The sequence below is a fragment of the Mastigoproctus giganteus genome, chromosome 2 (assembly GCF_048544385.1).
Source record: "Mastigoproctus giganteus isolate SK-2022 chromosome 2, ASM4854438v1, whole genome shotgun sequence".
NCBI lineage: Eukaryota > Metazoa > Arthropoda > Arachnida > Uropygi > Thelyphonidae > Mastigoproctus > Mastigoproctus giganteus.
The window spans coordinates 24,303,273-24,331,251 of NC_143576.1; the positions used below are offsets into that span (position 1 = coordinate 24,303,273).

The 27,979-nt window shown below is 38.4% G+C and overlaps 1 protein-coding gene across 1 annotated transcript in view; it reads right to left on the reverse strand.

Moving 5' to 3' along the window:
• The window catches only part of LOC150089224 (furin-like protease 1, isoforms 1/1-X/2), a 553,478-nt gene extending 525,875 nt beyond the window's left edge, over positions 1-27,603 (reverse strand). Inside the window, exon 1 of the mRNA XM_090388436.1 lies at positions 27,270-27,603. Within this exon, the coding sequence (XP_090244562.1) occupies positions 27,270-27,458 (189 nt within the window). The 5' untranslated portion in view covers positions 27,459-27,603. The remainder of the gene's footprint in view (positions 1-27,269) is intronic.
• Positions 27,604-27,979: the final 376 nt, after the last annotated feature.

Genomic DNA, 27,979 nt, shown 5'->3' on the forward strand with positions numbered 1-27,979 from the left:
TCTGTTCCGGGTTGGCCCATGTTGCGTCGCAGGTATGGGCTATAGCAGCAGACGACCCCTACGACATCCTCTCCTAACCTGGGTTCATCGGCGTAAAAGACTCGCTTGGTGTACAGAGCATGCAAGTTGGACGTTAGAAGACTGGAAGAAGGTGTGCTGGCCGGATGAGTCATGTTATTTACTCCACACCGTGGATGGTCGTGTACGGATCTGGCGTCAACAACATGAGGCTCTTGATCCATCATGCATGGTATCAAAAGTGCAAGCCGGTGGTGGCGGTTGTATGGTGTGGGGCATGTTTCGCTGGCAGGAACTTGGACCCCTGGTGTATGTGGAACAACGTATCAGTGGTCTCTGCTATCGTGAACTGCTTGCTGACTGTGTAAGCCCAACTATGTTACACTTTTTCCCGAATGGTGATGGTGTCTTCCAAGATGACAATGCGCCGAACCATCGAGCACTTGATGTGCAGGAATGATTTGAGGAACACAGCTCTGACTTCCAGCATATCGATTGGCCTCCGAACTTCCCATAGAGCACTTGTAGGAGACTATGGAAAGGCATATCAGGCGTTTGGATACGCCAATCACCCCATACCTGCATTGCTGCGGCCAACCAAGATGTGTGTAATGCTGACTGAATTACACACAGCTTGGTTGGCCATACCTCCCTCCCGACATCTTGTAGATCAATGCCACGTCGGATAGCTGCTGTACTGAGGGCAAAAGAACGAAGTATTAGGTATGTGGTTATAATTCAGTGATCACTCAGTATATATAGTAGTAGTTGTAGTATTAACGGCCCAGAACATGCGCTCATAACCGTAAGCGAATTATGTCTGTAGAAATATGTATGTTTACGGGCTGATTTACACGTTGTGCGGGGGGGAGGGGAATAAAAAACAGGGAACAACTCACGGCTGACATCGACTAACTACAGCCTCGAATGAAGAGGACTTCAGAAATTCCTCCAGTCGTCCAAGAAAATCGACCCCAGACATTTCCAAACAAATGGTAGTCGTTTGGAGAGGTGAGGGTTCAGCGATGTATCGTGCCGACTAAGCTGCCACGTAGTATTAAAGAGAAATTTAAAAGTAATGAACTTAAGTTATAATAAAAAAAAACATGGTCATGATGAGGAAAACCACCTGTTTTTTATAATTTTTCCCACCGTTGATATCTGATACCGGTAGAATCCAATAATGTAAACATTAAGAGGCCATAATAATCACTCTTCACATTGATACCTTTTAGTAAACAATCGACTAACAATATTCTTTCACAATCACAAAAATAGTGACTATAATTTGCCTTCAAACTGCTGAATGTTGATATTGAGGAGGGAAGGAGAGCCCTGTGCTTCCAATATTTTTATTGGACGTTTATGTCAGTTCCCAGCGATGAACCACTAATAGTTCTTGAAATGAAGTTTTATAGGTTGGTATTGAAAAGTGCTCATCAACATCGTGATATAGTGGTTTTCTCCATTTATCACTCGTTTGGACAGGTCTGGGTTCGAATCCCAACAGAAAAGGGAGGAATATATTTAAAGGCCACTTGAATCTGGGCTACAGTTAGCCGATCTCAGTAAATTATTCGAGGTTCTTCAACCCGCACAACATGCAAATCGGCCCGTGAATACAAACGCTTGTACAGACATCATCAGCCATTTTCAATCCACTGCAGGATGAAGGCCTCTCCAGACATATTACAGTGCAATGTGGCCGTTGATGATAGTGCCCTACAGCGTTAAATATCATGAATTTAAAACTTATTTATTGCGATATTACAAAACATGGTTACTCTTAAAAAAAGAAAAAAGAAAGAAAACGCTGTGTTTCTGGAGTACAGCAATTCAGAACAATACAGCTAGAAAAATATAGCTATATTATTCAAATACTTAAAAGTTTGTAACCACCGTCTTCATAATCCGAGTTTTAAAACTTTTCTGACAGTTGCTCGTAACAAGGACATTCAGAAAAACCAGGTGGAAACAGCACGGTAATTATACATTGCCACTGAAAATGGATCAGAAGAGAAATTATCACGTTTGAAGTGAAAGACATGGGCAGCTGTTGAAATTTATCCAGTGACATTGAAGAACGCTGCAGGCCAGATTACTATGCCAGGGGTGCACCCATTACTTTCATAATGGGTGCATTCCTGGACTCAGTATAAGTCATACCAAGCAGATGTGCAAATATCTATCCAATATACAATGGTTGTTCCAAGAGTGAAATGGGTGATTAGGGACCTGTAAGTATAACTTTTGTGGCAAGTAAAATTACAAAGTCCATATAAGACAATGAATGAGAGGGAAGTAAAATTAAAGACTTTTCAAGTCTTTAATTTTACTTCAATGAGACTCAAAAACCAGACTGCATAAAGACAAGACATTGGGGAAAACTAACAGACAAAGAGTTTACGTTCGGTCAGCTTGTTGTCGATCGCTGAAATAAACTTCTTTCTTTGAGGCAGTTTATTCTAGCGTTTGACAGATGGTTTTAGGTCGACAGTTTGGCGAAATTTAAGGATTGGTACTGAATTGGAACTTTTTGTCGATAGGTTGTATAAGACAGCTTTTTCTTTCTTTCTTTTTTTTTTTTTTTTTTTTTTGGCTTATCCAGCAAAATCCTGGCTTCTTTCCATCTTTTGACCTTTACTAATGCTCTTGCCTTTCTGTTTTTATTTTTACGGGTCAGTAGTAAATATTTAATTGTAATTGCGATCATGTTTATAATGGCGTGAACTATGCAATTAAAATAATTCTATTTAGTTACTTTTATTCGAAAAAGTGTAAAAGTACATTTTAATTTTAAGATGCATTTAATTTTAGGTTTTTAATAATAAATAATATTATTTATACGACTACATCGACTACATTTATTTCCTTATACCATTGCTCGATAGCAGCAATTATTATTATTACAAATATAATGGATGGAAATTAGATGCTAGTATACGACATATTTTTTCAATTTCCTGTGTGCTCTTTAGCATTTATGCACTTTTAACTTTTAGTTTGACTACATCGAGAACTTATTATAACGAGCATTTTGCTCATTTTTCTCGGCTCTCGTGAAAGCAAACTTTTATTCTATTTCAAACTGTGAACTTTACTGATAGTATCAAATGCAGCAAAACACTTTATTCTGTTCATTTCATTAATTCCAATCTGCACAGTTTACGTCACATCTTCTATGGCGCCCTCGTGGATAGAGTAGCACAGTTGGTAAAATCGCCGTCCCCTCCACACCGGGTGGAAAAGACCCGAGTTCGAGTCCCGTCAATAAGGTGAGGAATTTTTATGGACCTTTTTCACAAGATGGCTGAGTTAGTTGGTCTCAGCTGAAGGTAGTATGGTTTTTGTCCTCCCATAAACTCGGGTTTTTCGTCCAGCAAACAGAAAATTGACCTCGCAACACGTGCAATTTACAGACTATACACGGAGCAATAAGGCCTTATTTGCCGATGCTCCTGAAATCCTACTACAACAACATAGAATATGGATACCTATGCCAAAAACGTTCCTTCGTCGCGTAGGTATGATTATAATTTTTTACATAATAACGAAATGTTTTGTCGTATTACATTCATTCAAAAGGTGTCAGCTACCCTATTACATTTACTTCTTCGAAATGAAGCATTAAATAACACACACACACAATTTTACTAAAAATCATGGGGGCACCCCTCTGACTGCACGAAACTGCGTGACCAAGAAATATGCAAATATTTTGGCCTATAAATGCGATCTGCACTTATTCCGGAATTAATTTAAAACGCTTACGCAGAATGATGACCACACGAGAAGGGCTGGCAAAATTTCAGACGGGAATGACAGTTGGATATTATATCGAGAAAAAGTTTATGCATGCCATTGCTCTGGAATTAAACATTCCCAGGTTTTTTAATTCCAACGTATTGACATTTTGGGAATGTTTAATTCCCAAAATGTCAATACATTGAAGGTCCAAAGGCAACACCGAGTCCAAGGAACAGATAGATATAAAATACTTACTGACAGAAGCCGATGTAGCTTGAGACAACTGGGAATCTCACCTTGCCATTAAATCACAGAGAATCTGAGCGTAAAGCAGCAAGTCTTCAAGCGTTTCAAAATCACGTATAAAGAATACATTGATTTTCAGAGTAGTTTCATCTTACATGCCTATCATAACAAAAAAAAAATTCACACCGTCAATCAGCATGGTGCAAGGCACACCCAATCTCGATTGCTGATCAGCGGATATCGGTCCTGCGGAACGACAAGACACGCACTTTCAGGTATGGTTGAGGATGCCTAGAAAATGCTTTACGTTGTTCCAAAAGTGAAGTTGGGAGGAAAAGTTGTTACGGTCTAGGGATGTTTCTCATGGTACAGACTAGATTCACTGGTCGCAGTATATGGAACCATAACTGCATCGATGATGATAAGTTATTAAATTTGTTATCTCTCTTTTTGACTCGTTCTCGTATGCATTTCTACTCCATCTTCCTTTATTTTTCATTATATTCGGCTTCCTTTCTATCTTATAAAACGGCACTATTGTGCCGTTTTATAAGATAGAAAGGAAGCCATGGAATTATACATGGAGTATTACAAATAGTTTTCTTAAAACTAATCTAGCTAGCTTTATGCTGTTTTCTGAAAGTCCTCCTTGGACATACACTTAATTTATATAAACAGGAACCATTACGTTCTTATAGATCACAATGAAGGGCGAGGAGTCACTCGACAAATTTAAATAGGGCAAACCATTTAAAAATGTTAAATAACAGGATGATCATAGTCATCGGTTAACATGAAAGTATGAAATTACCGACGCAGCATGTTCAAATCCAGGTGACACAGTTGAACTTCCAAAATACGGTAGTACCCATCTCCCATTATGTTTAGGAAAAATGGGCTAATCCGTATATCTGAAGGGCAGAAAATTAAATTCTTGGCTTTGTCATTCTCCAGAGCAAAGCATCACAGATGATTGTGAAGGGGGGGGGGGGGAGATTCATATCAGAGCCAAAAGTAAAAATACAGAACATGTACTGTGTGCATAGTGTTAGTTAGGATCAGGCACCACCTGTGATGGCGCCTTCGTAGCCAGGTGGGAAGGAGCAGCAGTGCGTAGCACACGCTTCTTGATTAGACCGGGGTTCAAGCCCGTCACCACCAAATACGGAGGATGCGGAAAGGTCAGGGAATGACCACCGCATATCCCGGAGCAATATGGCCTTAGTTGCTAATGCTCCTAAAAACCAAATAACTAACTAACCACCTCTGATTTCACACATCTGCGCCGCATGTACGCCGTGAAGAAATACAGAACAATATCTTTCTCTCGAAAAAACCAAACTTGTACAATACTATGCATAAAAAATTGCAGCGTAGATATGTGCAATATTTTCGCGACTGCTTTTATGACTAGAATATGATTACTTTCATATGGCCTGAAATCCGATAAGTACAAGATCCGGCAAGTGTCATGTCCTGAGGTTATCGGATATAGGAGGTTCGACCGTCCCAAGAAATACGGTAATATTTCTAGTCTCTATCTTGTAAACTCATCTGACCTTATGTGGTCAATCCGGAGTATATAAAGAAAATATGCTGCATAAGCTTGCTTTCTTGAATCGTATGCCTCTACTAAAGCTAATGCTAAAATTTATTTTGTTTTATTACATATTCTTAACGCGCTCGGTAAACTGAGCAATTTTAATTCCAAAAATATACAGTAATTGGCAGTTAATATCATCTTCCTTTAAACTGACTGAAAGTGGAACTGTCTAAACAGCGCGTGTTATTAGTACTCTGATCCATCATTTCAACTCATCCCAAAGAAAGTGAAGAGAGCTAGTTACCTAGACTTAACAGGTGTCTACAAACGTCGCTTTTTGATCTGATACGTTATCATGGTGGAATATATGCAAAAGCTGCTTGTTTCCTTGTCCAAACTGCCAAAATATGACACTGCCATGAGAGTCTAGTTACTATAGCAAACAGTTTGTTGCTCCCACGCCATTACACCCACCACTCCTCTTCCTAATTTCATTATTTGGAGAAGGAATACTTACGCTCCAGTAAGCAACCTTTTCGGACCAGTCTCAAAACTCGCATTAGACTGTCTATTATAGTTCAGAAATTATCCTACTAAAAAAAAAAAAAAAAAAAACCACTGTAGGACCTATTCCTAAAGGTAACTCAAATGAGTCCAAAAATATTTATTTTAAAATTTTGAAGGGGGCTTTTTTATGCATTTTCCGGGAGCCAAAAACATGATTGTCTGAAGAATGTGGGTCCACAACACATTTTCCATCGTCATGAAGTTCACGAATGGCAGGCTATATACTCATACGAGCCCAAATAATTTTTAGCGTTATATTGAACTGCACGCTACAATAGAAACAAAAGCTACGCAACCACAGACATTCTGAAAGCACCTAGGGATTCTTCTCCTCCTGACATCCAACCTCGGACTCAGTGTTTGTTTGCGGAGGCAATTAAGGCGATGTCGTACATAAGAACGCCTACTCAGATTCCTTTCCTTACGTATTCGTACATTAAGATCGTTTCTTGAAGGCAGTAATCGGTACGTACTACTAAACAGTTCAGTAACTTAACTACAGTTGACTTTGGAAGGACCAAACGAACTGCAGCAACACACAGCAACAAATGACTCATTTCACACTTAAAATCAAACCTCTTTTAAACCGAATAAACTTCGCACTGTAATTCGTACTAGCTTTAACTGGTACTGTGTTACGCCCTTGGCACTTCCTATACTGTCATATGCAAAATACCTGCTCCTATTTTGCATATGACTGATAAGACCTAAATTACTAGTAGGAGAAGGATGTCACAACATTTTGAGGGTTTAGTGTATACTGTTCTTGTATAATCATGTATCGCCATTCTTACAGCTGTTTCAACAATGTTGCCATCTTGTCGCTATGGCAAGGGAACAATCATGACCAGAATTTCTGAAATTATAATAATCTTATAATAGTTAAGCTTAAATAACCAGCACTTGCAAAATCACTCCTTCTAGTCTGCTGTCAATGGTGAAATTTTGTCACCATCGAAAGGCAGTGTTTTAACACCACGGAAGAGAAATTAATTTATAAAACGAAGCTTTAATGGTTACTGCCAAATAATAAAAATACTTTGCATACATATTGCCATCCTCCACCTCTTCTATCTTCTTTCGCAGTCTACGTGACACAAGGCAAACATACACAAATCATCACGATAGAATCCGATTTCTTTACCTCCGCACTGCAGAGACATCTTCACTTCCAATAATGAAACCTGAGAAATGGGGAAATGCATAGAGTACTTCCCTGGAGGGTCCTCCCCTACTTCACCCCTCGCTGTGTAAACAGCGAGACATTTGCACACAGAAGAGAACCGAGTCGACAGTTAACCTGTCATTTATCTTATTTCTTGCACCCGATTATTATCTCGAGTGCTTCAACCTACCGCTCAGAGATGCTCGAAAATCCAATCTGGGCACATGTAACATCTCCTGTTTAAACTTCAAAATTTTTATAAAAAGGGGGAAGGGAGAAGAACTGCCATACTAATGTCAAACTGCTCAGAATTGGAAATCTTCACCAATTAAAAAAAAAACAAGTATCTAAAGAACGGTATCTAAAATATAATAAATAAATTTCACATAAAAGTTATGAAGAATTTCTGAAATGAACTCATTTCCATACCCCCCCCCCCCATTTATTCTATTCCCGACAGTGCCTGTGAGGAAAAGTAGCCTAACACATCATCACATAAAATAAAAAATTCTATTTATACTCCAGCACGACCACATAGGGTCAGAGGAGTTTACAAGGGAAAGAGAACGCAAGAACATTATACCGTATTTAGTGGTCCCACGAGATTGAAACCACAGTCACTAAAAGAGCCTGCATCTTTGTACCTTCGCGTTTGACCACTTGGCTACACGTTTTGTGTTGCACACTGTATTCCTGAAAGAGGATGGTGGAATGCAATTATAAAGCCATCCTTTTCGTACATATAGTGTGCAGGATTATATATTCACAAAAGGTTTCAGCAATCTCTGAGAGGTCTGTCTAGATCAGAAGTTGAGAAAATCTTTTGTTGCATTCACACAATCTCCATACATTTCTAAGAATAATCATTATTCTAATGAAACAATATGATAAATGAAATAAATACAATTTATGTGATATCTTATGTTGCGCAGTGCAAGTCCACACCTTTCCGTTTCTTTTCCATCCTCAAGCTTTATCTTAAAATGTAGCCTACACATTTTTCCTACGGAAGGTAATTTCAACATAATTTTATCAAGCTTTTCAGTTTTCCTTGTAAACAGTCACTTTTCTTAGTACACATTTCACTTCGCAGCAAGAGTATTCGTTGTAGAAAAATATCTACATATTTTACTCGTTAAATCTATGTCTTTAACGTTATCAACACTCATTATAAAGTAATTCTCGTTATATACTGTTCATTTCTTAAGAATGAACAGTATATTTTCCACTGACAAACAGCAATATTTCTCCTGATTTATCATGACATGCTGGTTTAGTAAAAAAAGCTCCTTCCTTAACATAAGAGGTGTGTGCGTGTGTCAAATATAGAAATCTCGAAGACGAGTCTACAAGAAAGTTGTACTGCAGAAACAATACAACACGAAAAATTCACCAATAATAAAAATTAATACTTACAATAAAAACATGCATTGTTTAAATATTTCATAGCACCATTTTTAATTATTTTTTTTTTTTAGAACAGCTTTTTTTAATTTTTTTTTTTTTTAGAACAGTTTTTTTTTATTTTTTTTTTTTTTTTTGCTATCTTGAATACGTTCCCCCATGAGTTAGTTACGAAAACGTCATGTCTGAACAATTTGGTACATTACTATGATGTAGTCATTAAGCATTTGTATGAAGGTAACAATTTTAACATTATATATCTAGACTTCAGTAAAACTTTTGATACGGCCCCTCATGGAAAGCTGCTATATAAACTGAAAGAAGTTGAAGTTACTAGTAAGATCCTACTCTGGATTGCAGGCTGATTTAAAGGTAGGAAACAGAGGGTAGTCATAAACAGTCAATCTTCAGAGTGGGGTGGAGTACTTGCCCATTTTTAATTTTCATATATGATATTTACGAGGGTATCCAAGATAAGCTGTCAAAATCTGACTGATGATTTGAAGGTGAGGAGGGCGGTGAACACTCCGAGCTAAGCCATGGTGCATCAAAAAATGACTTGAATCAGTTGCATATATGGTTAGAAAAGTGGCAACTAAAGTTTAATGCTTGTAAAGGTAAGATTAGGGGAACAGAAATCCTAGGGTCACGAATAATATGGGGGGAAGAGAGAGAGAGAGAGAGAGAGAGAGGAGCTAAAAGTGGGTTATGATTTATCTGACATGAAATCTCCATCCAGGGCTTAGAAACTAGGATTCAATCTTATATGAAATTTTACATGCAGTGTAAATAGGCGGCTAGGAAGGCACACGGTGTCATGTGTATAGGGCCTTTTTGCATGATCTTGCTTTGTTTGAATTATTATTATTTTATTTATTTATTTTTGGCTGATGCAGAAAAAGTTCGCTTCCTTGCATCATTTGACATTACTAAATACCAATACTAATTTCCTTATATTAAACGAATTCAAATTATTCTTCAGCCCGGATAAAGAAACGAACTGCGGCTTAGTCCTTCTTCAATCACGCTTCACATATGTTGTAGTGTTTGTGCTGTACGCTTTAAAGACCTACAGTGAATGCATACATAAGTAATACAGATACTAGGACGTGTACATTGTCATCAGTGACATCTGTGTGTGTACCTGACACAACACCAGCCTTTTTAGATCAGTTACGAAGTGAATTGCATCTATTTTGCAGACACTAAATGATGCAACAACAGGTAGGTGCACCACCCTCCTTAAATAACCCATTTACCTGGATATGTAAGACCCGTGACGCTCAAAGGTTAGCCAACCACCTGACAAAACCATAACGTGTGACAACAATATTTTCAGTATGACACGATTTAGTGACCTGACAATTATTTCAGAAATTTTTTTCATGGTTTAATTTCTTATTTCGTATATGTATTTATGAAAATTAAACGTATTTATAAAATACGTATAATTTTCCCAGACCATAATCATTTTTGTATTACTCACCTACACATTTCATTTATTTATATATGATATAACATCTTGTTATATTACCCTGTAAGTAGAAGGTATTGATAAATGCGTATTAAGACAAACTTAAAGCAAAACAAACAATAATGAGGCATCGAAACAGAGGTCAGAAGCAAATATATCCCAGTCAGGCGCGGAAACGGAGGTCTGAAGTAAATATCCCAAGTGAACCAAATACTGTAATGCTAGACCACAGGCATCAAATTTATCCCTTTGACTAGCCTTGTGCGGCTCTTAGCCCTCTCTCATATAAAAGTGGCTATTGTAAGTTTAGGAATTTTTATGTTTTTTTTTTTTTTTTTTTTTAAACAGAACAGAAGTCTTAATTGAGCATTGAGGAGAAATTAATTAAACTAGCAAATTCATATTTTTAATCTTACATTAGCGTCTGCATAAAATGAACTTTAAAATACGTACTCTCCTTTCAGCGTATCCTTCAAGAAAGATGTTATCAAGACAACCCTCTCTTTAAAAAGGAAGCACAAAACAGAGTTCCACTTCAAATAAGCGAGGGAAAAAAAACAGCGTATTGTATGTGTTCAATGATAGATGGACAAATTATTATTTTTTTTCATTTCCTATAAAGTAAAAGCAAATAAGTTCATTGCGAAAAATAAAGTGGGCTTCACTTTTATGTGATAATAATAATACTAATAGTAAAATGGACTATCGAAAGACCTTCAACTCCGTGACTCGTAGAAGGCTGACAGAGACACTAACGAGCTACAAAGTCACTCAACACTGACACACTTCCTAGACACAACCATGGCGGACCATCATCAAAGTCAAGAACATCACGACCAGACCGATCCCCATCAAAATAGATATCTCCCTAGAAATACCCTGAGCCCACTACGGTTCTGTTTAACACTCAAACCACTGTTCACCATGCTTAACAACGGACAGTACGGATATATCCTTAAAGAAGGGAACAACCTGTACACCTTCTCTCACCTGATGTACGTGGATGACATCAAACTCTATGCAACAACAGAGAATCAGCTCACTTGCACATACAAGCACCTAGCAAAGCAGTTCGTCCGAATGGTAATGCACTCAGATACAATCCCAGGGTTTCTTACTCAAGGCATCACATATCTGAAGGCTAAATACAACGAACCCAGCGAAACATGCCGATCAACTGTCTCCCAAAGATGTGCAAGAGCCTGAACCAAATGCATAACCAAGAAGATATCAGACTACTTGGAGAGCAGAACGTCATGGACGAATAGCAAAAAGGAGGTGAGCGGATGAGCGAAGAATGCAAGGAGAAATTAAACATTGATGCCGCAGTTATAGAGCAAGCCAACAAGAATTGCAGCAACCTGTACACGGTCTACTTCGATTACCTCAAGGGCCTTCGATTCTGAGCTTCATAGCTGGCCAATAGAGACGCTGAATATCTACAAAGTCAATCCGACAGTGACAAACATCCTAGAAGCAACCATGGCAAAATGGAGTATCACCATCAAGGTCGAGAACGTCACAACCAAACCGTTCCCCATCAGGAGAGGAATCTTTCAAGGAGATGATCAGAACCCACTGTGGTTCTGTCTAGCACTATCAACCTACTATCCGCCATTCTCAACAACAGCAAGTGTGAATATAACCTCAAAGGAAGGAAGGAAAAACCTGTACACACTCTCCCACCCGATGTATATGAATGACATCAAGCTCTACGTGGCAAACGAGAAGAAACTACTCCGGATCACCGAAGAATTCAACAATAATATCAGGATGGTATTTGGTCTAGACCAGTGGTTTTCAACCAGGGTGTCGCAACAACATTCCAGGGGTGCCACGTAATTTGGGTTTAAGTTACTTAAACTTATGTGTTTTTTTTTTAAATTTAATTATTTCATTATAAAAAGGTACATCCTTATAATTATTATAATAACTATCATAAAAAATTTTTAATATTTTATATATATATATATATATGCACAGAGAGAGAGGGAGAGAATTCGGATCTAACAGGAAGAAAATTGAGTAGGGGTGCCACAAAATAAAATTAATTAATTAAGGGTGCCATTATTAAAAAAAGATTTAAACCACTGGTCTAGACAAATGCAAGACCCAAAGATTGATATCCGAAGGAATTAGTCGGCCGAAACTACTAGCTGCAGACTGGTAAAGAGATCGAAGACATTACAGGAGGAGAGACCTACAAATACTTGGAGATAATGCAGGCTCAGCAGTTAGAGCATAAGGAGATCGAGGCCTGCCTCACAGAAAAATACCATCAGAGACTCAGAAGCCTGCTCAAAGCAAGCTGAAAGGAGGGAACACAGTTAAAGCCATGAACACCTATGCAGTCCCAGTGGTAACATACTCCTTTGGTATAATATATTAGAATAACATCGAGCTAGAGGATATCATGAGAAAGACAAGGGCGATGATGACCAAGAGCCATCAACACCAACCTAAGTCAGCCTTGGAGAGACAGACAATAGCTAGTGATAGACCTCATCGAGAGGCACCTCCGTAGCCAGGTGGGAAGGAGCAGCAGTGCGTAGCACACGCTTCTTGATTAGATCGGGGTTCAAGCCCGTCACCACCAAATACGGAGGATGTGGAAAGGTCAGGGAATGACCACCGCATATCCCGGAGCAATATGGCCTTAGTTGCTAATGCTCCTAAAAACCAAATAACAAACAAACCTCATCGAGTAGCGAAAGCGTACCGTATTATAAGTACCTGAAGGATTACTTCCAGAAACATACAGCAGCACTCTACCAGCCCATAAGGAAGACAGACAAGCGGTATACTTCACTCAACCTAAGCGAGGTCCCCTCCCACCCAGATGGCACAAACGAAGCTAGAAAGATCGGCAAAGAATGCACTCCATGACAGACACTACAATGACCTCCATTAAGAACACATAGATAAAATGGCTTCAAATGCGGGACGCGCTTCCCCGAGACTGAAGGATTCATGCTCGCCACCCAAGACCAGGTAATTAACACCAGAAACTAATGAAAATACATCGCGAATGACCCCGGAGTATCAGATGACACATGTTGACGACCACCTGACCTCAGAAATGATCCAATCCGCAGGATACAAGATGATCATCCACACGACCAGGTCGCCAGGATAATACATCAGAAGCTAGCAAGCAGATACCTGTTGATTAAAGGAAGCGTACCGTATTATAAGTACGAATCCCAATCCGTACTAGAGACCCTAACCCACAAACTGTACTGGCATCGCGCCATAATAACGAACAAGAGAATCCCGCACAATTGACTGGACATAACCCTTGTCGACAAGAAGGAAAAGGCTACCTTACCTATCTGATTGACATAGCGATGTCCAACACCGGCAACCTCCAGTAAACCCATGAGGAAATATCAGGAAGTACACGGATCTAAAACAGGAGATCAAAGAGATGTGGCATATGCAAAAATTAACGACCATCCCGATCATCTTGTCAACCACTGGTATGGTGCCAAAGAAAGTACATAACGGCCTAGAAGCAAAGAGGATTCCCAGAGAACACCTACAATGACCCCCGAAAGTGGCAATCCTGAACACCTGCAGGAGAGTCAGAGAATTCCTCGACCAATACTAACGCCAGACATAACAACCACCCTGTGCACTTGGTAGCAGTACTCATTACGGGGTGGAACCCCATCAGGGAGAAATAATATAACAACAACAATAACATTAATAATAATAATCCCAAGTTTGGAGTATTATTATTATTATTATTATTATTACAAAGGTCAACTAGAAAATCCCAGAACCAAAACCAGCAGTCTTTACATATTAGAAAAGATAACAAAAACAAGGTTGAAATTAAAATTATTAAGTTTACAGAAAACACAATTCACATTTTTACATACATTTTTTTCTTTAACGAATCTCTTTATTCTTTTATCACTGGGTCTGAGATCAAGGTTATTGTTTAGCTTTATTGCAGCATTTGGTCAGTAATCAAATTTCGTCAATCAATCCAAGATTAAGTTGACTTAGTTGAGTTGCACAGAAGAGTTGAAATGGTGTGCAAGTGGGGAAGAGAGATTGAATTCCTCGCTAGGCTAATGATCAGGACAGGAAGGTGGGAGACTGAGCATGTTTCTATATACATTTAAAAATCGAGGTTTCTATAGCAAGTATACATTTCAGATTAGAGGCGGCAGATACTGTCGAGATATTAGCAGAAACATATAATACCCGAAAACACATAAATATGTATATAGCATTCATGATTTAAGAAAAAATATATGTATTCATTTTAAAATTATCTTCATGTTTTTAATTTTTACTACACTTAACTTCAACTAACTAAAAGTATTTCGTATTATTTTGCTAAGATGCTGAATGTGGGTTTTGAAGATGAGTTTCGAGCATACAAACATTCCATAACTGCATTTAAAGGTTGTTTGGAGTATTATTATTGGTCACGAATTGGCAGAAGGAAAGGTCACGACCCTAGTGAGATGTTGATACACTGAGTTTTAGTTAAATTCATTTTCATGTTACAGAATGCATGATAATTATTAAGATTTGAAATGGCAGAAAAAAACTTTGGATGTCGCATTGGCTAGTACTGACGGGGATTTCCTGTTTGAGAGAATGGCCAAATGAGGAGGATATCGAGGGTGTGTGAGAAAGAAACTCTGGTTTTATATTAAATAAGGTATTAAAGATAAAAGTCGAGGAGCAGGACTGATAAGAATCACCTTGGGGGAAGCCTGTCTTGGATTCCTTAAATATTAGATTATTACGTTCTGATATTTAATAGTATATTAAATATCAGAGCATATATGAATGTTAAGGTATCCAAATGGGTATGCATTGGTATTTCACTGAAGATGTGAGATGATAAGAGTGAAGCATACTCAAGTTGAAGAGTTGGGTCGAAAATCCGACGGACTCATAGGAGTGCTCGTTTCAGACACGGAAATCGCACTGTTCACTATAAAAAGATTTATGATTTTTTCTTAAGATTAATCCAACAGATTTCAAAATAAATCGGTGATATATCAAAATATGAATGATTTCTGTTACAGGTGGACTGATTCAGGTTCGTACATCAAAGTAGAACAAAGTATTTCTAATATTATACATGACTTTTCTTAATTGCATTATTACTTTATTAACCATATTCGCATTTCCGTTTGAAGGCGAGGCCCTCGCCCACTACACACTTAGACAAAAAAAAGTAAGCGCCATATGGAATAGCTGACATTAAGAGATACAGAAAGAATAACAAACCAAAATTTGCGAGCGAAATGAAGCGGGGAAAAACAAATACAGTACAGTGAAATACAAAAGGCGTCATGTGGTGCCGCTCCAGACAGGGTTTAGGTGAATATGGCAGCCACATCGGTGGGAAGCCAGGTACAGCACCTGACAACCCAGTGATAATTCAACTCCCAACAAACAGTTCAGGATAAGTGTTGTGAAAGACACAGTCGAGAACTTGTGATGGCGCTAGTTCCGCGACTGCAGGCGGGGGAGAACAAAAGAGTCAGGAGACCCGATGGTTGGTAAGAATTTATAGTTCGCTTCTGGAAAGATGCCAACTAAATTATGAAATAAGCATCGATAGTTTGAGGCATTAAGTCTCGGTTTATCTCTAAAGAATACATATATAACAAAGCTGTATTTGCATATGCTTCTCATACGGATAAACAAGAACCAAAAATTTTCCCAGTTGAGACAAAAGGTTCTAACATATGCCATTAATTTCTTAAACTGTTAGCCTATCAAACGCTTTGCCTGTTACTGTTCAGAGAACACAACTATCTTCCCCTTGCATAACATCTACCTATGCTCCTGTACAAATCAAATACACTAAGACCATGGCGCACTATTACCAAAGTAGTCAATGCGCCAAAACTTCCCAAAGTACATCAATTCTATCATCTGTAGTGTAAAATGTTACAGTTTCACAATACGGAAGAGTAAAACCATATACAGTACAAGTATTAAGGCTTCTTTTCCCCATAATCAAACAATATTTAGTTTATTGTATAATAAACTTCACCTTCGTCAACCTTTTTACCAAAAACTGGTAATTTATTTTTTTCAAGAATATAAAGAACTTCCACCCGCCCCATCCCTGAAGAGGACACTAGCCTATACAGCGGAAGAGCTTTATCAAATAGCCAGAGGGAGATGCAAAAGAAATTAACATAACCTCAACATCTCCCCTTGGATTAACGGAGCCATAAAACAAACCATCCTCAGGAAGCATAAACCATAAGGCCTACTGTCGTTGGAGAAAACCTCTATGCAGGAGACTTCAGTGCCTACAAAAAAAGCAAGGATCCTTTTCGTAAAAGAAAAAATATTATTTTGCAATCGAGTCGTCCTTGATAAGCTGAAACGCTCCAAAAACAGAGCCATGAGAAAAACACAATGAACGGAAAAGTATTTCAAGAATGGACTGAACTGACGTTTCAACAGGCTGATCAATTATGAGGGGTTTCCGAAAAGTAAGGTAACACATTTTTTCTCTCGATGATGTTTAATAATACGAAGTTGAAATTACACACCAAGAAATAAGTGAACATGCACTACTTCTCCACAAAGTGTCCAGTTTTACTGATGCACTTGTCCCAACGATGGATCAGTTTATCAATACCAGTACTGAAAGAAGTCTGTGCCCACACGCAGTAACCAACATCGCACCACCTGATGAACTTCCTCATCCGTGGTGAAATGCTTTCCTGAAAGGTGTTTTTTCAGAGGGCCGAACAAATGAAAGTCTGAAGGCGCTGTAGGTGTGATGTGATAGTTTCCAAACGATTAGGGCGCAACCACTCACGAGTGGTGTGGGCAGTGTGTGGAGTTGCGTTGTCGTGCAAAAAAATCACGCCGATTGTCATGAGTCCTGGTCGTTTGCGTCGAATGTTGGCTTTTAGTTTTTCCAACGTTGCCCATTAAAGCTGTGCATTTATTGTTCCTCCCTTCAACAAGAAATCCACCAACAGACTGCTTTGGCGATTCCAGAACAATGTGGCCATGATGTCGATCTTCAATGTCATCACGGCCCGCTTTAAATTCATTTCACCAAAAACACACCTGCTTCTTTGTCATTACCTTTTCGCCATACACAGCAACCAGTTCACGGTGAATATCACTTGGTGAAGACCCTTTTGCTTGCAAAAAGTGAATAACTTCACGAACAACTGTTTTGGACCACACTCGCACGGTAAGCGCCATTTTCCAACTGGAATCTGCTGTGAAGTAACAGTACCGCAACACTGCACTGTCGGTCTTTTTGAACTTTATTAAAGAGTATATCTGTCCACCGCGTTTCATCTCATTCCATTTCACCATTATTAAGGAAAAAATGTGTTATCTTGCTTTTCGGAAACCCCTCGTACATAACCGACCAACTTTTTCAGTTTTAGGCCCTTCCCATAAATTCCCAATAACACTCCCAAGCGTCACCCACAGCACTCGACGCGACAAGTTTCCTTCGCTTGTAATTAAATTCTGCAGTAAATACTGTACGTTACGGACTTCTTAGTGCATATTTTCAAACATTCCTAAATAGTGGTTAGATCTCAGAAATTTTAAATACTACGGTCCCAGAAATTTTAGAATGATATTAATCCCGAGGGACAGGAAGATTTTAGACACATTGCCAACTTCTGTGGTTTCTTAAGAAATTCGTAACGCCATCAATCCCCGCCACCACCTTCTCACACGAAAGCTTCAACCATTTGTCTCCATTACTTTCACAAGGTTATTACGAAGAGATTGACAACATATAGCAACCTCATACAATCCTTTATAAGACTCCAGAAAGCCCTCGATGAGAAAGCACAACTTAAAATGATTTTCTTCGATATCAAAGCAGCCTATGACAAAGTAGACACCAACTCTATCTCCAAGGATTACTCGAATATTAAAGTCAATGCTCTAAATATAATTAGTCTTATATACTGGAACTTCGACATCAATTTGTTTCGCATTAAATGCCTAAGCATAGCACAAGGTAAGCGTAACTTTAGTGTATGTACTATCAGCAGGGGTATACATTGAAGTGGAATCTCCATCTTGTCTGCTGCTGCCCTTCCTGCAATACGCTGATGATTAAACCTACACATCACTTCATCCGAACAAAAACAGATTCACACTACTAGCCTAGAGGCTAATCAAAACTAATTTGTATAACATTTGGCCTCAAGATAAACCAGCCTAAAATGGGTCAGATGTCCTTTTTATGGAGGAAGTTGTGAAACGAAATAAGTATCAACATTAACGGATCGCCATTCAAAAAGTTAAAATGCACAAACACTTGGTAAGGGACAATGAACAAACACAACAGTACTAACACGGATTCAAAATGCCGGACTGACTGATTAAAAAATTTGTCCTTTGTTGTCTCCATCCAACTTTATGCCTCAAACATATAGTACTCTGCCTCTGAAATTACCTCTAAAACAGTATTCACGGCTGAAAAACTTCAAGAAGTTCTTAGGCTTTTAATACTAGCTCCTGAAACAACTGAACACACTCGCAATCAGTAACCGAACTGAACGCTCTATTAAAGTAAGACTGGGCCAAAATACCTTTCTTGACATAGTCTCCTTTAATGTTCTGATCGGACCGTTGAATCAAAATGAAATAGCAACCAAAAGTTTCAGAATATACTCTAATTATCAATTAAATATATAAAATGACTTTTAATTCGTACAGTAAAGTATATTTGTATATGTAGTCATTTTTGTATTTTTATTTTTAATTCATATATCAACGTATATTTTTAAACTTTTAGTTATTTTAATTCAACAGCCCAGTCGGAGCACTAAAGAAGGGTGTATAATGTGTGCTTTAGCCAACCTCAGAGGCTTTCTTCTTCTTCTTTTTTTTTTTTTTTTTCCTGTTATCAAAAATTTATTCAGAATCTACCGACGAGGATAGGATGTGTAATTAAGGGCGGGCGGGGGTTTTCAGACACGTTATTAAATATTATATCTATTAAAATTTCTTGAAAAAAAACATGTAGACGTTCGGTTTCTTTTGCCAAGCTAGTATTATGTGTGTGTCACACACTCTCTTCAGCGATATCAAAAAAAATCTTGTTTCAAGATTTTGTTATCGCTGAAGTTAGTTTCATAGTCAATTTTAATTTTATGTTTTATTTAAAATTTTTTTTTTCTGTTTTTATACTCCGGCACGACAACCAAATCAGTAGAGTTTACAATAAATCGTCGATACAAATATTTATCGTATTTAGTAGTCACGGGCTTGAACCCCGGTCCACTCAAGGAACGCGTGCTATGCACTCTCGCTCCTGACCACTGGGCTACGTCAGGCCTCTTATTGGCACACCATTTCTCTGCACAATTGCTCATTATACTCATTAAATGGAGAGTGCAGTGTGTATATCTGCTGCACTGAAACGCTTCATCCAGAAGCGGCCCCAGGTCTATCAGCGTCCTGTGCGAGATTTTTTGGTGCGTCCCTCCGACTTGAAATTTACAGCAAATCAGTGAATTTTCGGAGAATTTTGCGCCCCCTAAATTTTGGCGTCCTGTTTGTGTTGTGTTGTTTGGTTTTTAGGAGCATTAGCAACTAAGGCTATATTGCTCCGGGATATGCGGTGGTCATTCCCTGACGCTGCAGGAGTTTGGGCACCGAGCCTGAGCAGAGGACAAGTCCGCAAAATACTTCTGCGAGCCCAACGCTTCTTCCTCCTGGCCACCTCCAGGGCTTGCCGGACCATCTCTACCGCTGCCCTAAGTGTCATCTGTGGGAAACGTCCAGTAATATACGATGTGATTGACACCTTCCTGCAATACCAAAGAAAACAGCCCATTCCCAAGAGCATAGCACAATACAGCATAGATGCTGCCCTACCAACTAAAGAAGATAACAACCGGCTAAGACAATTGTACTTAGCTGACTAGCAAAGGGACTGGACCGATTCTCCCCTTGGCAGAATAACATTTACATACTTGCCAGAAGTTACAGAAATCAATAAAACAAGCAAGCCCTGGATCAACCCGGGACTCTATACAATGTTTCTACTAACAGGACATGGCAGCATAAATGCCAAGCTCTTCACTTTCAACCTGGTTGAATCCCCCAACTGTGCTTGCGGGGAGCTTGAGACGGTGTCCCATATCATCTTTGACTGCAATTACTATGTGGACCTTAGAACACAACTCCAAATTGTAACAAACGTTTACAACCCAAATGACCTGCCAATGCTACTCGACAGCCCCGAGTCCTTCTCAGCGCTGGCCACCTTCGCGGAAAAGGTATTCTCCCGTAGAAAGAGAATACAAGCCACAGGAAACTAGGAACACAAGAATAAACACTGCTACAGACTGTATTGGAATCAATGTAAATCAACGAAATCAACGTATTAATTGAGTGCGCTTCAACTCCAGGTCAGGATTGGGCCCTGCGGGAATTGGGCGCACTCCAAACCATGTTACTTCAGTAATTCCAAAAACATTTAAGGGTGTGGTCGTTCCAGGACAGGTTTGGGCCCTGTGGGAACTGGGCACACTCCAAACCATGTAGAGCCAATGTTGAATTTAAAATACTATGGGTGTGTCCCGTGATCTAGGTCAGGATTGGGCCCTGCGGATCCGGGTGCACAACTATATAGATCGAAGCTGAGTTAACACAAAATGTGTTATTGATAACTGATTCTAAACAAGATAGTAGAACCTGGCTGCCTCCTCGCGGCTAGGGACGGGAGCGGGGGTTGAGGCTCTACCTGCCTTCAGCCCCCTGCTGCTAAATGCCAGATGCCAGCCACAACAACATATACAACACTCCACACACACTAAAATGAACATCAAAGATCTAAGTGCCATCAGCATTAAGAATCCTAAACTAAATTAGTCTAATACGCCATACTACTCTATCTCGCGCCTTCCAAACTTCCAAACCTTAAACTAGCGATAAACTTAATTCTTCCCTAGTGCATTCATGTCACCCTATACTAAACTAACGCTAAACTTAAACTCCTCGCACGCGCGGGTGTAAATAGTAATCCCAAAGCAAAACGCGGCTAAACCTAAATTAAACTCAAAATAGTCACTGATGTCGTATCAAAATTCAAGTCGTTCTCTTTAGATGAATCATTACAATTCTGCTGGCAATAACTACCGCTTAATAGACGGCGGACATAGGGGGAACCCTGGAAACCGCCAGTAACCCACATAAATACACACATACACCTGGATGATGGAAATGTATGTATAATTGTATATAAACCTATATAAGTTTTGTATATATATGAAATGAATGTATGTAAATTGTGTGTATTAATAAATGTATAAATGACCTCTCCGCATCCTCCGTATTTGGTGGTGACGGGCTCGAACCCTGGTCTAATCAAGAAGCGTGTGCTATGCACTGCTGCTCCTTCCCACCTGGCTACGGAGTCGCCCTTGGCGTCCTATTCGTGATAACCGCTCGATGGTGTCTTAAGCCGGTCCTGCCATCATCATTATATTTATTGTTTAATTCTGGATCTCCTAACTTACTGCTAATAGTTATGCAAGTTACAAAACGCGTGCGCATGCGTGCATGCACCCACAGTCCATCTGAAATGACAGTAAATTTAATCCCGCTATTCTGGTGTAACGGAAGAGTTACTGCATAGGGGCCAAACAAATTCAGATATTAAAGCCTCGTTATCGCTAAACTTCAATTACAGTCGGCGATAACATAATCCTACGCTACGATTAATCCCAAGTCTTCGATAAAGATTACGTCAAGACCGTTCAATCATCACAATTGTTTGTTATCACGCGTTATAATATTACGAGAGCACATTAACAAAATATATTAGTAATATAATGAAAAATAAGTCGACAAGATGAGAATATTAAAACACTGCTTTCAACAAGCAGAAATTAGCCTGCATGAAAAAATACGAGTATGTTTAATTAGTTGTAATATAATGAATGTTGTAAGTTAGATTACCTTACTATGTTTTGAGAATGTAGTTTCGCTCTATATATAACTTGGGCAGCAATGGTTGCAATTTGGTTTCGAAAGGGTAGGACATTTACTGATTATAAATCCTGGATTACGAACTATATCTTGAAATCATGCAACAGAAATAATACAACAAATTAAGTGTGCCGGTAGCAAAGCGCAAACGAAATGTCTAACTTGCGAACGATCTGAAGGAATCTGTTGTACTCAGGTATAATGAAACCAAGAAGAAACATTTCCTATTACCATAAAATTAGAAAGGTACAGAAGAAGAAGAAAGTTATTATTGAGCGGCAGTTTGTTGAGGAATGAACAACGATACCGCCACTAATAACATCAGCGGCATATCGTTGGCGATGCGACCCAGTCAGCGTGCAGCTGCCAGCGATCAGGCTGGTTCCTGCGCGTGCACTCACGATTCCACTTTCTCTTGTTGCTTCGAAGTCCGTGACGGCTGATGAACTTGGGGAACGCCTTAAGCAACACTGAGACTCCTTTACCCTTCGGTAATAAGGGACACAGTTTTGACGTAGCGATCGGAGTGGTAAAAGCACGTCAACTGTAACAGAAGCGCAACAGTAATTTGAGTGTGCGCATCACCATCAACGTGTGCGATGGAAGAGCTGCCAGAAGATGGAAATATTTCTTTTTCTTCCTTTTTATCTCAGCTGAAAAGTATTATGAGTGTTCAGAACGAGTGTATTGGTGCAATAAGTTGTACAACATCGTAACACTTCCTATAATTTTTATATTCTTAAGTTTACTAAAAGAGAGACCAGTGAGAATGCTTTTGCGACACTTCTTTGAAACAAAATAATGTCAACTCCTTTGTGACTCGAATAATCTCTTTCAACGTCTGTATGTATTTACCAACAGACTTTGCAACCTAAGTGTTTGATTAATCCTACCAATTACTCTGTTATAATGCTATTTATCTTGTTCACCACCCTCTCTAAATACTCCTTTATAACCTTATATCGCATAAATTTAATAAATTTGAACATACAGCAGCTTAGCTGATTAAACTAAACAACATCGCAGAGAATGTTTCTACACCGAATCTTGGAAAGTGAACGATTTTTATTTTTGAAACGGTAAGTTAAAATAGCATTTAAGAATTGTATTCCAGAGACTAATGCCAATTAATACTTTTTGCATCCCTTATCAAAAATATAATTCAGATACTTTCTCTCTCTCTCGTTGGCAAATACACATACTTATAGGTAGGGCCGTTGCCGGAAGGTCAATGTGTAAGGAAGGAAGGAGTGTATTCCATTTAGTGTCGCATAGTTACACGCGCTGCGTGCTGGGATCCACAAAATACTCTCTATTTTATAACCTCCACTGACTCTATGTAATCATCCAGAAGTACAAACAGGAAATACCTTTATTTATTTATTAAGGCTCTTATACAAGATACAGAAAGTACTTCTAGAAAATTAGGGCCCAGGCCCAGTAACATATAATGGCTCGTTCATTTTTTGATGCCACTCACTCACATCTTATTCAGATAATAAGGATGCCGTACTATGAACCACTCAATCTTCCTAATCAGCAGATCGACTTACTTTTACAATTATACTTTCTTATTATTATCCCTAGATTGTGGCAGAAAAAGAGGAAGTCACCGCCCCCACCAAAAACTGAGTATTATCATAAAGTAGTGCGTATTTTATGATATTAAGCTGTTGTTAGAAACAGTTCACATTGTAGGTATACAAATAATCACTAGTTAAAAACTTTTGCTTAATTTTAAATTATTGTCAACCACATATATGATTACCGTTATTCTTTGGTACTAGAAAAAGGGTATAAGGATCTGAAGACCTTCTTTGTAGATCTAGGTCATTAAGTGAGGCAGGGATCATTCTTAGCAGCTCTTCTTCCACACCTACAAACATTTATGCTACGGGAAAACGCAATTAAAGGCAAGTAAAACGAGATTCCTAAGTAGGGAAAAAAAAAATTACAATTTCAATTTGAACAGGTCATTAACACGAACAAGAAATTATTCATGTTATTTCTTTTCCAGAAAAGGTACGTCGGCTAAGGGGGGGGGGAATAATTAATTATATGAAGAATAATTAAGTACCATACAGTGAACCCAATTTCGAAACTATGAATGCGCTTAAAATGATTCAAACTTATGAAACAAGGCACAATTATTCACTCACATAATTAATTTTACTTTAGCTTACCGAATATAAAGTAGCAGCGTGAAGTAGTATTTCGAACAACCGCATCAATTCACCCAACCGTTATTTACAGCAGTCGTTTCTAGAATCCTATAATCTAGTCAAAGAATTTACTAAAAATATATTAGCCAGTAAAGTAAACTGCAGCCATTATCAATCTACTGCAGGATGGAAACCTCCTCAACGATTCATGCTGAGGGAATGGACCATAATCTGCCACGCTGGTCCAGTGCGGGTAAGCAGATCGACCGTCAGGGGTTTGAACCCCGGTCTACTCAAAGAGCGTGTGCTACTGCACTCTTTCCCCTGACCACTCGGCTACGGAGGCTACACATTAGACAGAGAAGAAAGTAAATCTATTTGTTACACTTGTGAAGTAACCATATTATAGCAAAATGTAAATGAAGTAGCTATTCTCATATATTTCTGAGTATTTAACCCGATTACAGTTCCAGAGGCGACTCCAGAAACATCACTTGTAAATATTGAGTTAACTGATTGTAAACTGCTTTGCAATTCGATAAACTACTAAACTTAAGTGGGTAGATAAGTTTTTCTTATTTTATAAATTTAGTTAATTCCCAATCTTGTGCCTTTCGTACAATACATAAACAAAGTATGTGATATTAAGCAACAAAAGGTTTATGTAACTTTAAGAAATCTCTTATGAAGCCACTGTTTCGTTTTGTTTTTAGAATGTGACAATTTTAATAGTCGGTTACTACTACCAGCGGTTGAAAATAAGTAAAATCAGACTAAAAACTCTCTCCTTTCACAAGCACTGTTACAGACGGGCAGAATTATGTAAAGCATCCTCTTTACCACTCTACTATCTTCTTCTTCTACATTAAAAAGTTACAACTTTTTAAATTGTTTCCAATTAATTTACATATAATTAAAGTGTGTACAACAGTACATGAAGAAAGGTACTTCAGAAATCGTAGGTTAAACCCAAATCAAAAACACTAGTTGGCTTTCTGCCATATAAAAATGTCATGTAAGGTCTGGCTTACCAGTAATGAAAAAAAAAAAAAAAAAAAATCTTTTATTGCTCTTATAAAATTTGAAAACGCAAAAAGGACCACGAGTATAAAGTCAAGCAATGGAGGACCCATCCTTACTGAATATGTTGGCCCGACCTGGTGAAAACCTGCAAGATATTGTTGAGTTTAGTATCCCAAAATTTTGGCCCAGGGAAGCAAGATTAACTTTAGAACCCCGATGCAATAAAAAGGCACTGTATTCTTAGACTAGGATGCTTAAGGAAAATTGCAGCTGAAGATAAAGTTCACTTTACTGCAGAATGATACAATATCAAGAGTTATGTAAGATATAATGAGGATGAAAATTAATGTAATAACAATAGGCTAGTGATATGGAAGTGACAGAGCTGTTTGTTGAATTGTTTCTATTGTAATATTATATATAATAATAATATATAATAAGGAAGGTTAATTTAATGCAAGTGCCTGTATACCTATTTTATGTTTTGTTTGTTTCATTAAACATTATTGAATATGTGTGCCTAATGTCATGTTGTATCACTCTACTCCAGTTAAGATTTAAGTACCTGATCGGTAACAAAAGGTTAACCTAAATAACAGAGGTGATAAAAAAAAAATAAATAAAAAAAAAAAAAATATATATATATATAACTAATTATATATATAATATAGAAAAAAGCAACGCCTACAGTCATTTCAGTACGCAAAAAAGCAGTTAAAGGCAATACTGATCTGTGAAATTGCTTCATTATTTTGCAAAAGATAAACTTATCTGTTGCAAAAGATATACTTTTATAACCAAAACTTTTACTTTTATAAAGAAATACTTTTCGTTTCAAATTTACTTTTGAGGATACAATCAATTCGATAAAAGTTTATTGAAAGATGGGGGAAAAAAATATCAATTCAAACAACGCTAGAACTTATTGTGAAACTTGTAAGGTCGGTGAGCGTAATATCTGGAAACCTAACCACGGAGATCAAATCTCATATGATCCGGGGCAAAACTCCTCGATATATAATACTAAGAAAATGTAAAGTGCTCCTTAAAGATTAGTAAAAAGCCCATTCAAAAAAATAAAATCAAATAATCTATTGATTCCCGAATCTTATACGATGACTGACTTTCAATCAAAGCGTACATTAAGGGAAAAACATTGTTTCCGGAGAGTGCTCTCGGATTCTCTTAATGACCCAGCTGTCTGGGCTTTCCTTATCGTTAATTTCCATCACTCAGAGCTGCCATATTGTAGGGAGGAAATGATAAATTAGCGCATACACCTAAATCTACAGTTTGGGTTACGACAGATGACTTCACGAAACAGAAGTGTTCTTTCCATTCAAAGCTTCGCGCTGATATTACCGATGATATTGTAACCGGACCTAGCAATAGATGGATACATTACAATGATAACAATAACAAACCAATGGGTATACTTTAATCTACCAAATAAGGACAATAAAAACTCGTTCACTTCGCTGTGTATTTACTTGGTATTAATGAATCGATGGAAGAATAACTGTGTTATATCAGTCTTAATTCTCCCCCCCCCCCATGGTCAGGTGCAAAATCTGTCTAAAATCGTTTTACTGATTTTTTTAATAATAATTAATGTGATATAATAAACATAAAATTCAATATATAAAATCTGTCATTTATACATAATGATACTGTATGTAAAAGTAGACTATTACTCAACACCTCCCCCCCACACCGAGTTTAGCCTAAGGTAAAACAAATTAACGAAAAATGTTGGTAGAAGTCAATGACAGTAATATAGGTTTTTGAACCGGTTTTTGCAAGGTTACCGCGGCCACAGGGAAAATATTCTCTACACAAAATAATTGAAAATGTGGTCAAGAACAACACGGTGTATAAACGTGGTAAATGCATACATGTCGGTTTACACATGCTCTAAGCCAACCAAAAATATCTTACCTGTCCAAGATAATCAAATCCGTGCTTCCGGGCAAGATCCTTGGCTACTTTAGGTCCTCCTTTCACAAAAATAACAAATTGATCGGTGTACACCACGGCCGAACTTAGTGACACAGCTACGAGACCCACAAGAAGTCCAAGGATTAGGCGGTGGACCGCCTTTGTATGTGGCATTATCGGGATTGCCATACGAGGCTTTCTGCCGAACAACCATGTGCAGCTTCACGCAAACGGCCTGCAGGTACACGTTCAATTGACTTTAGAACAATTCCTGAAGAGCTGTTACAACGCTCTGCAGCTAAGCCGGTGACTATGCGCGTAGCTACATGATGTCATGTGGTTCACGGAAAGCTTAAAAACCACCGGAAGGTCCCAGCTTCCCGACGTGAATCACAGTCGTCATCGAGGCACATCTACCTCACTTGCTTGACCCGCTCTAGCTGACGACGCTCGCGCCTCACTAGCCTTAGCGGTGACGAAACAATGCAACCTGTTTCACAGCCACAGTCTCGTACCCAGGCGCTGCATTATAGCTTGTTTCCAGGTTTACAACAATGAAGAGCACAACAAAGCGCGTTAAAATATTGTTGCTGGCTGCTCCGATTGTTTACCAACAACAAACTGCGCGAAATAGACTCAACGTTTTAGGCAAAGGATTTTTTTGTGTTTGTTTTGTTCTTATTGTGGCCCCTTCTTATGATAACTAAACG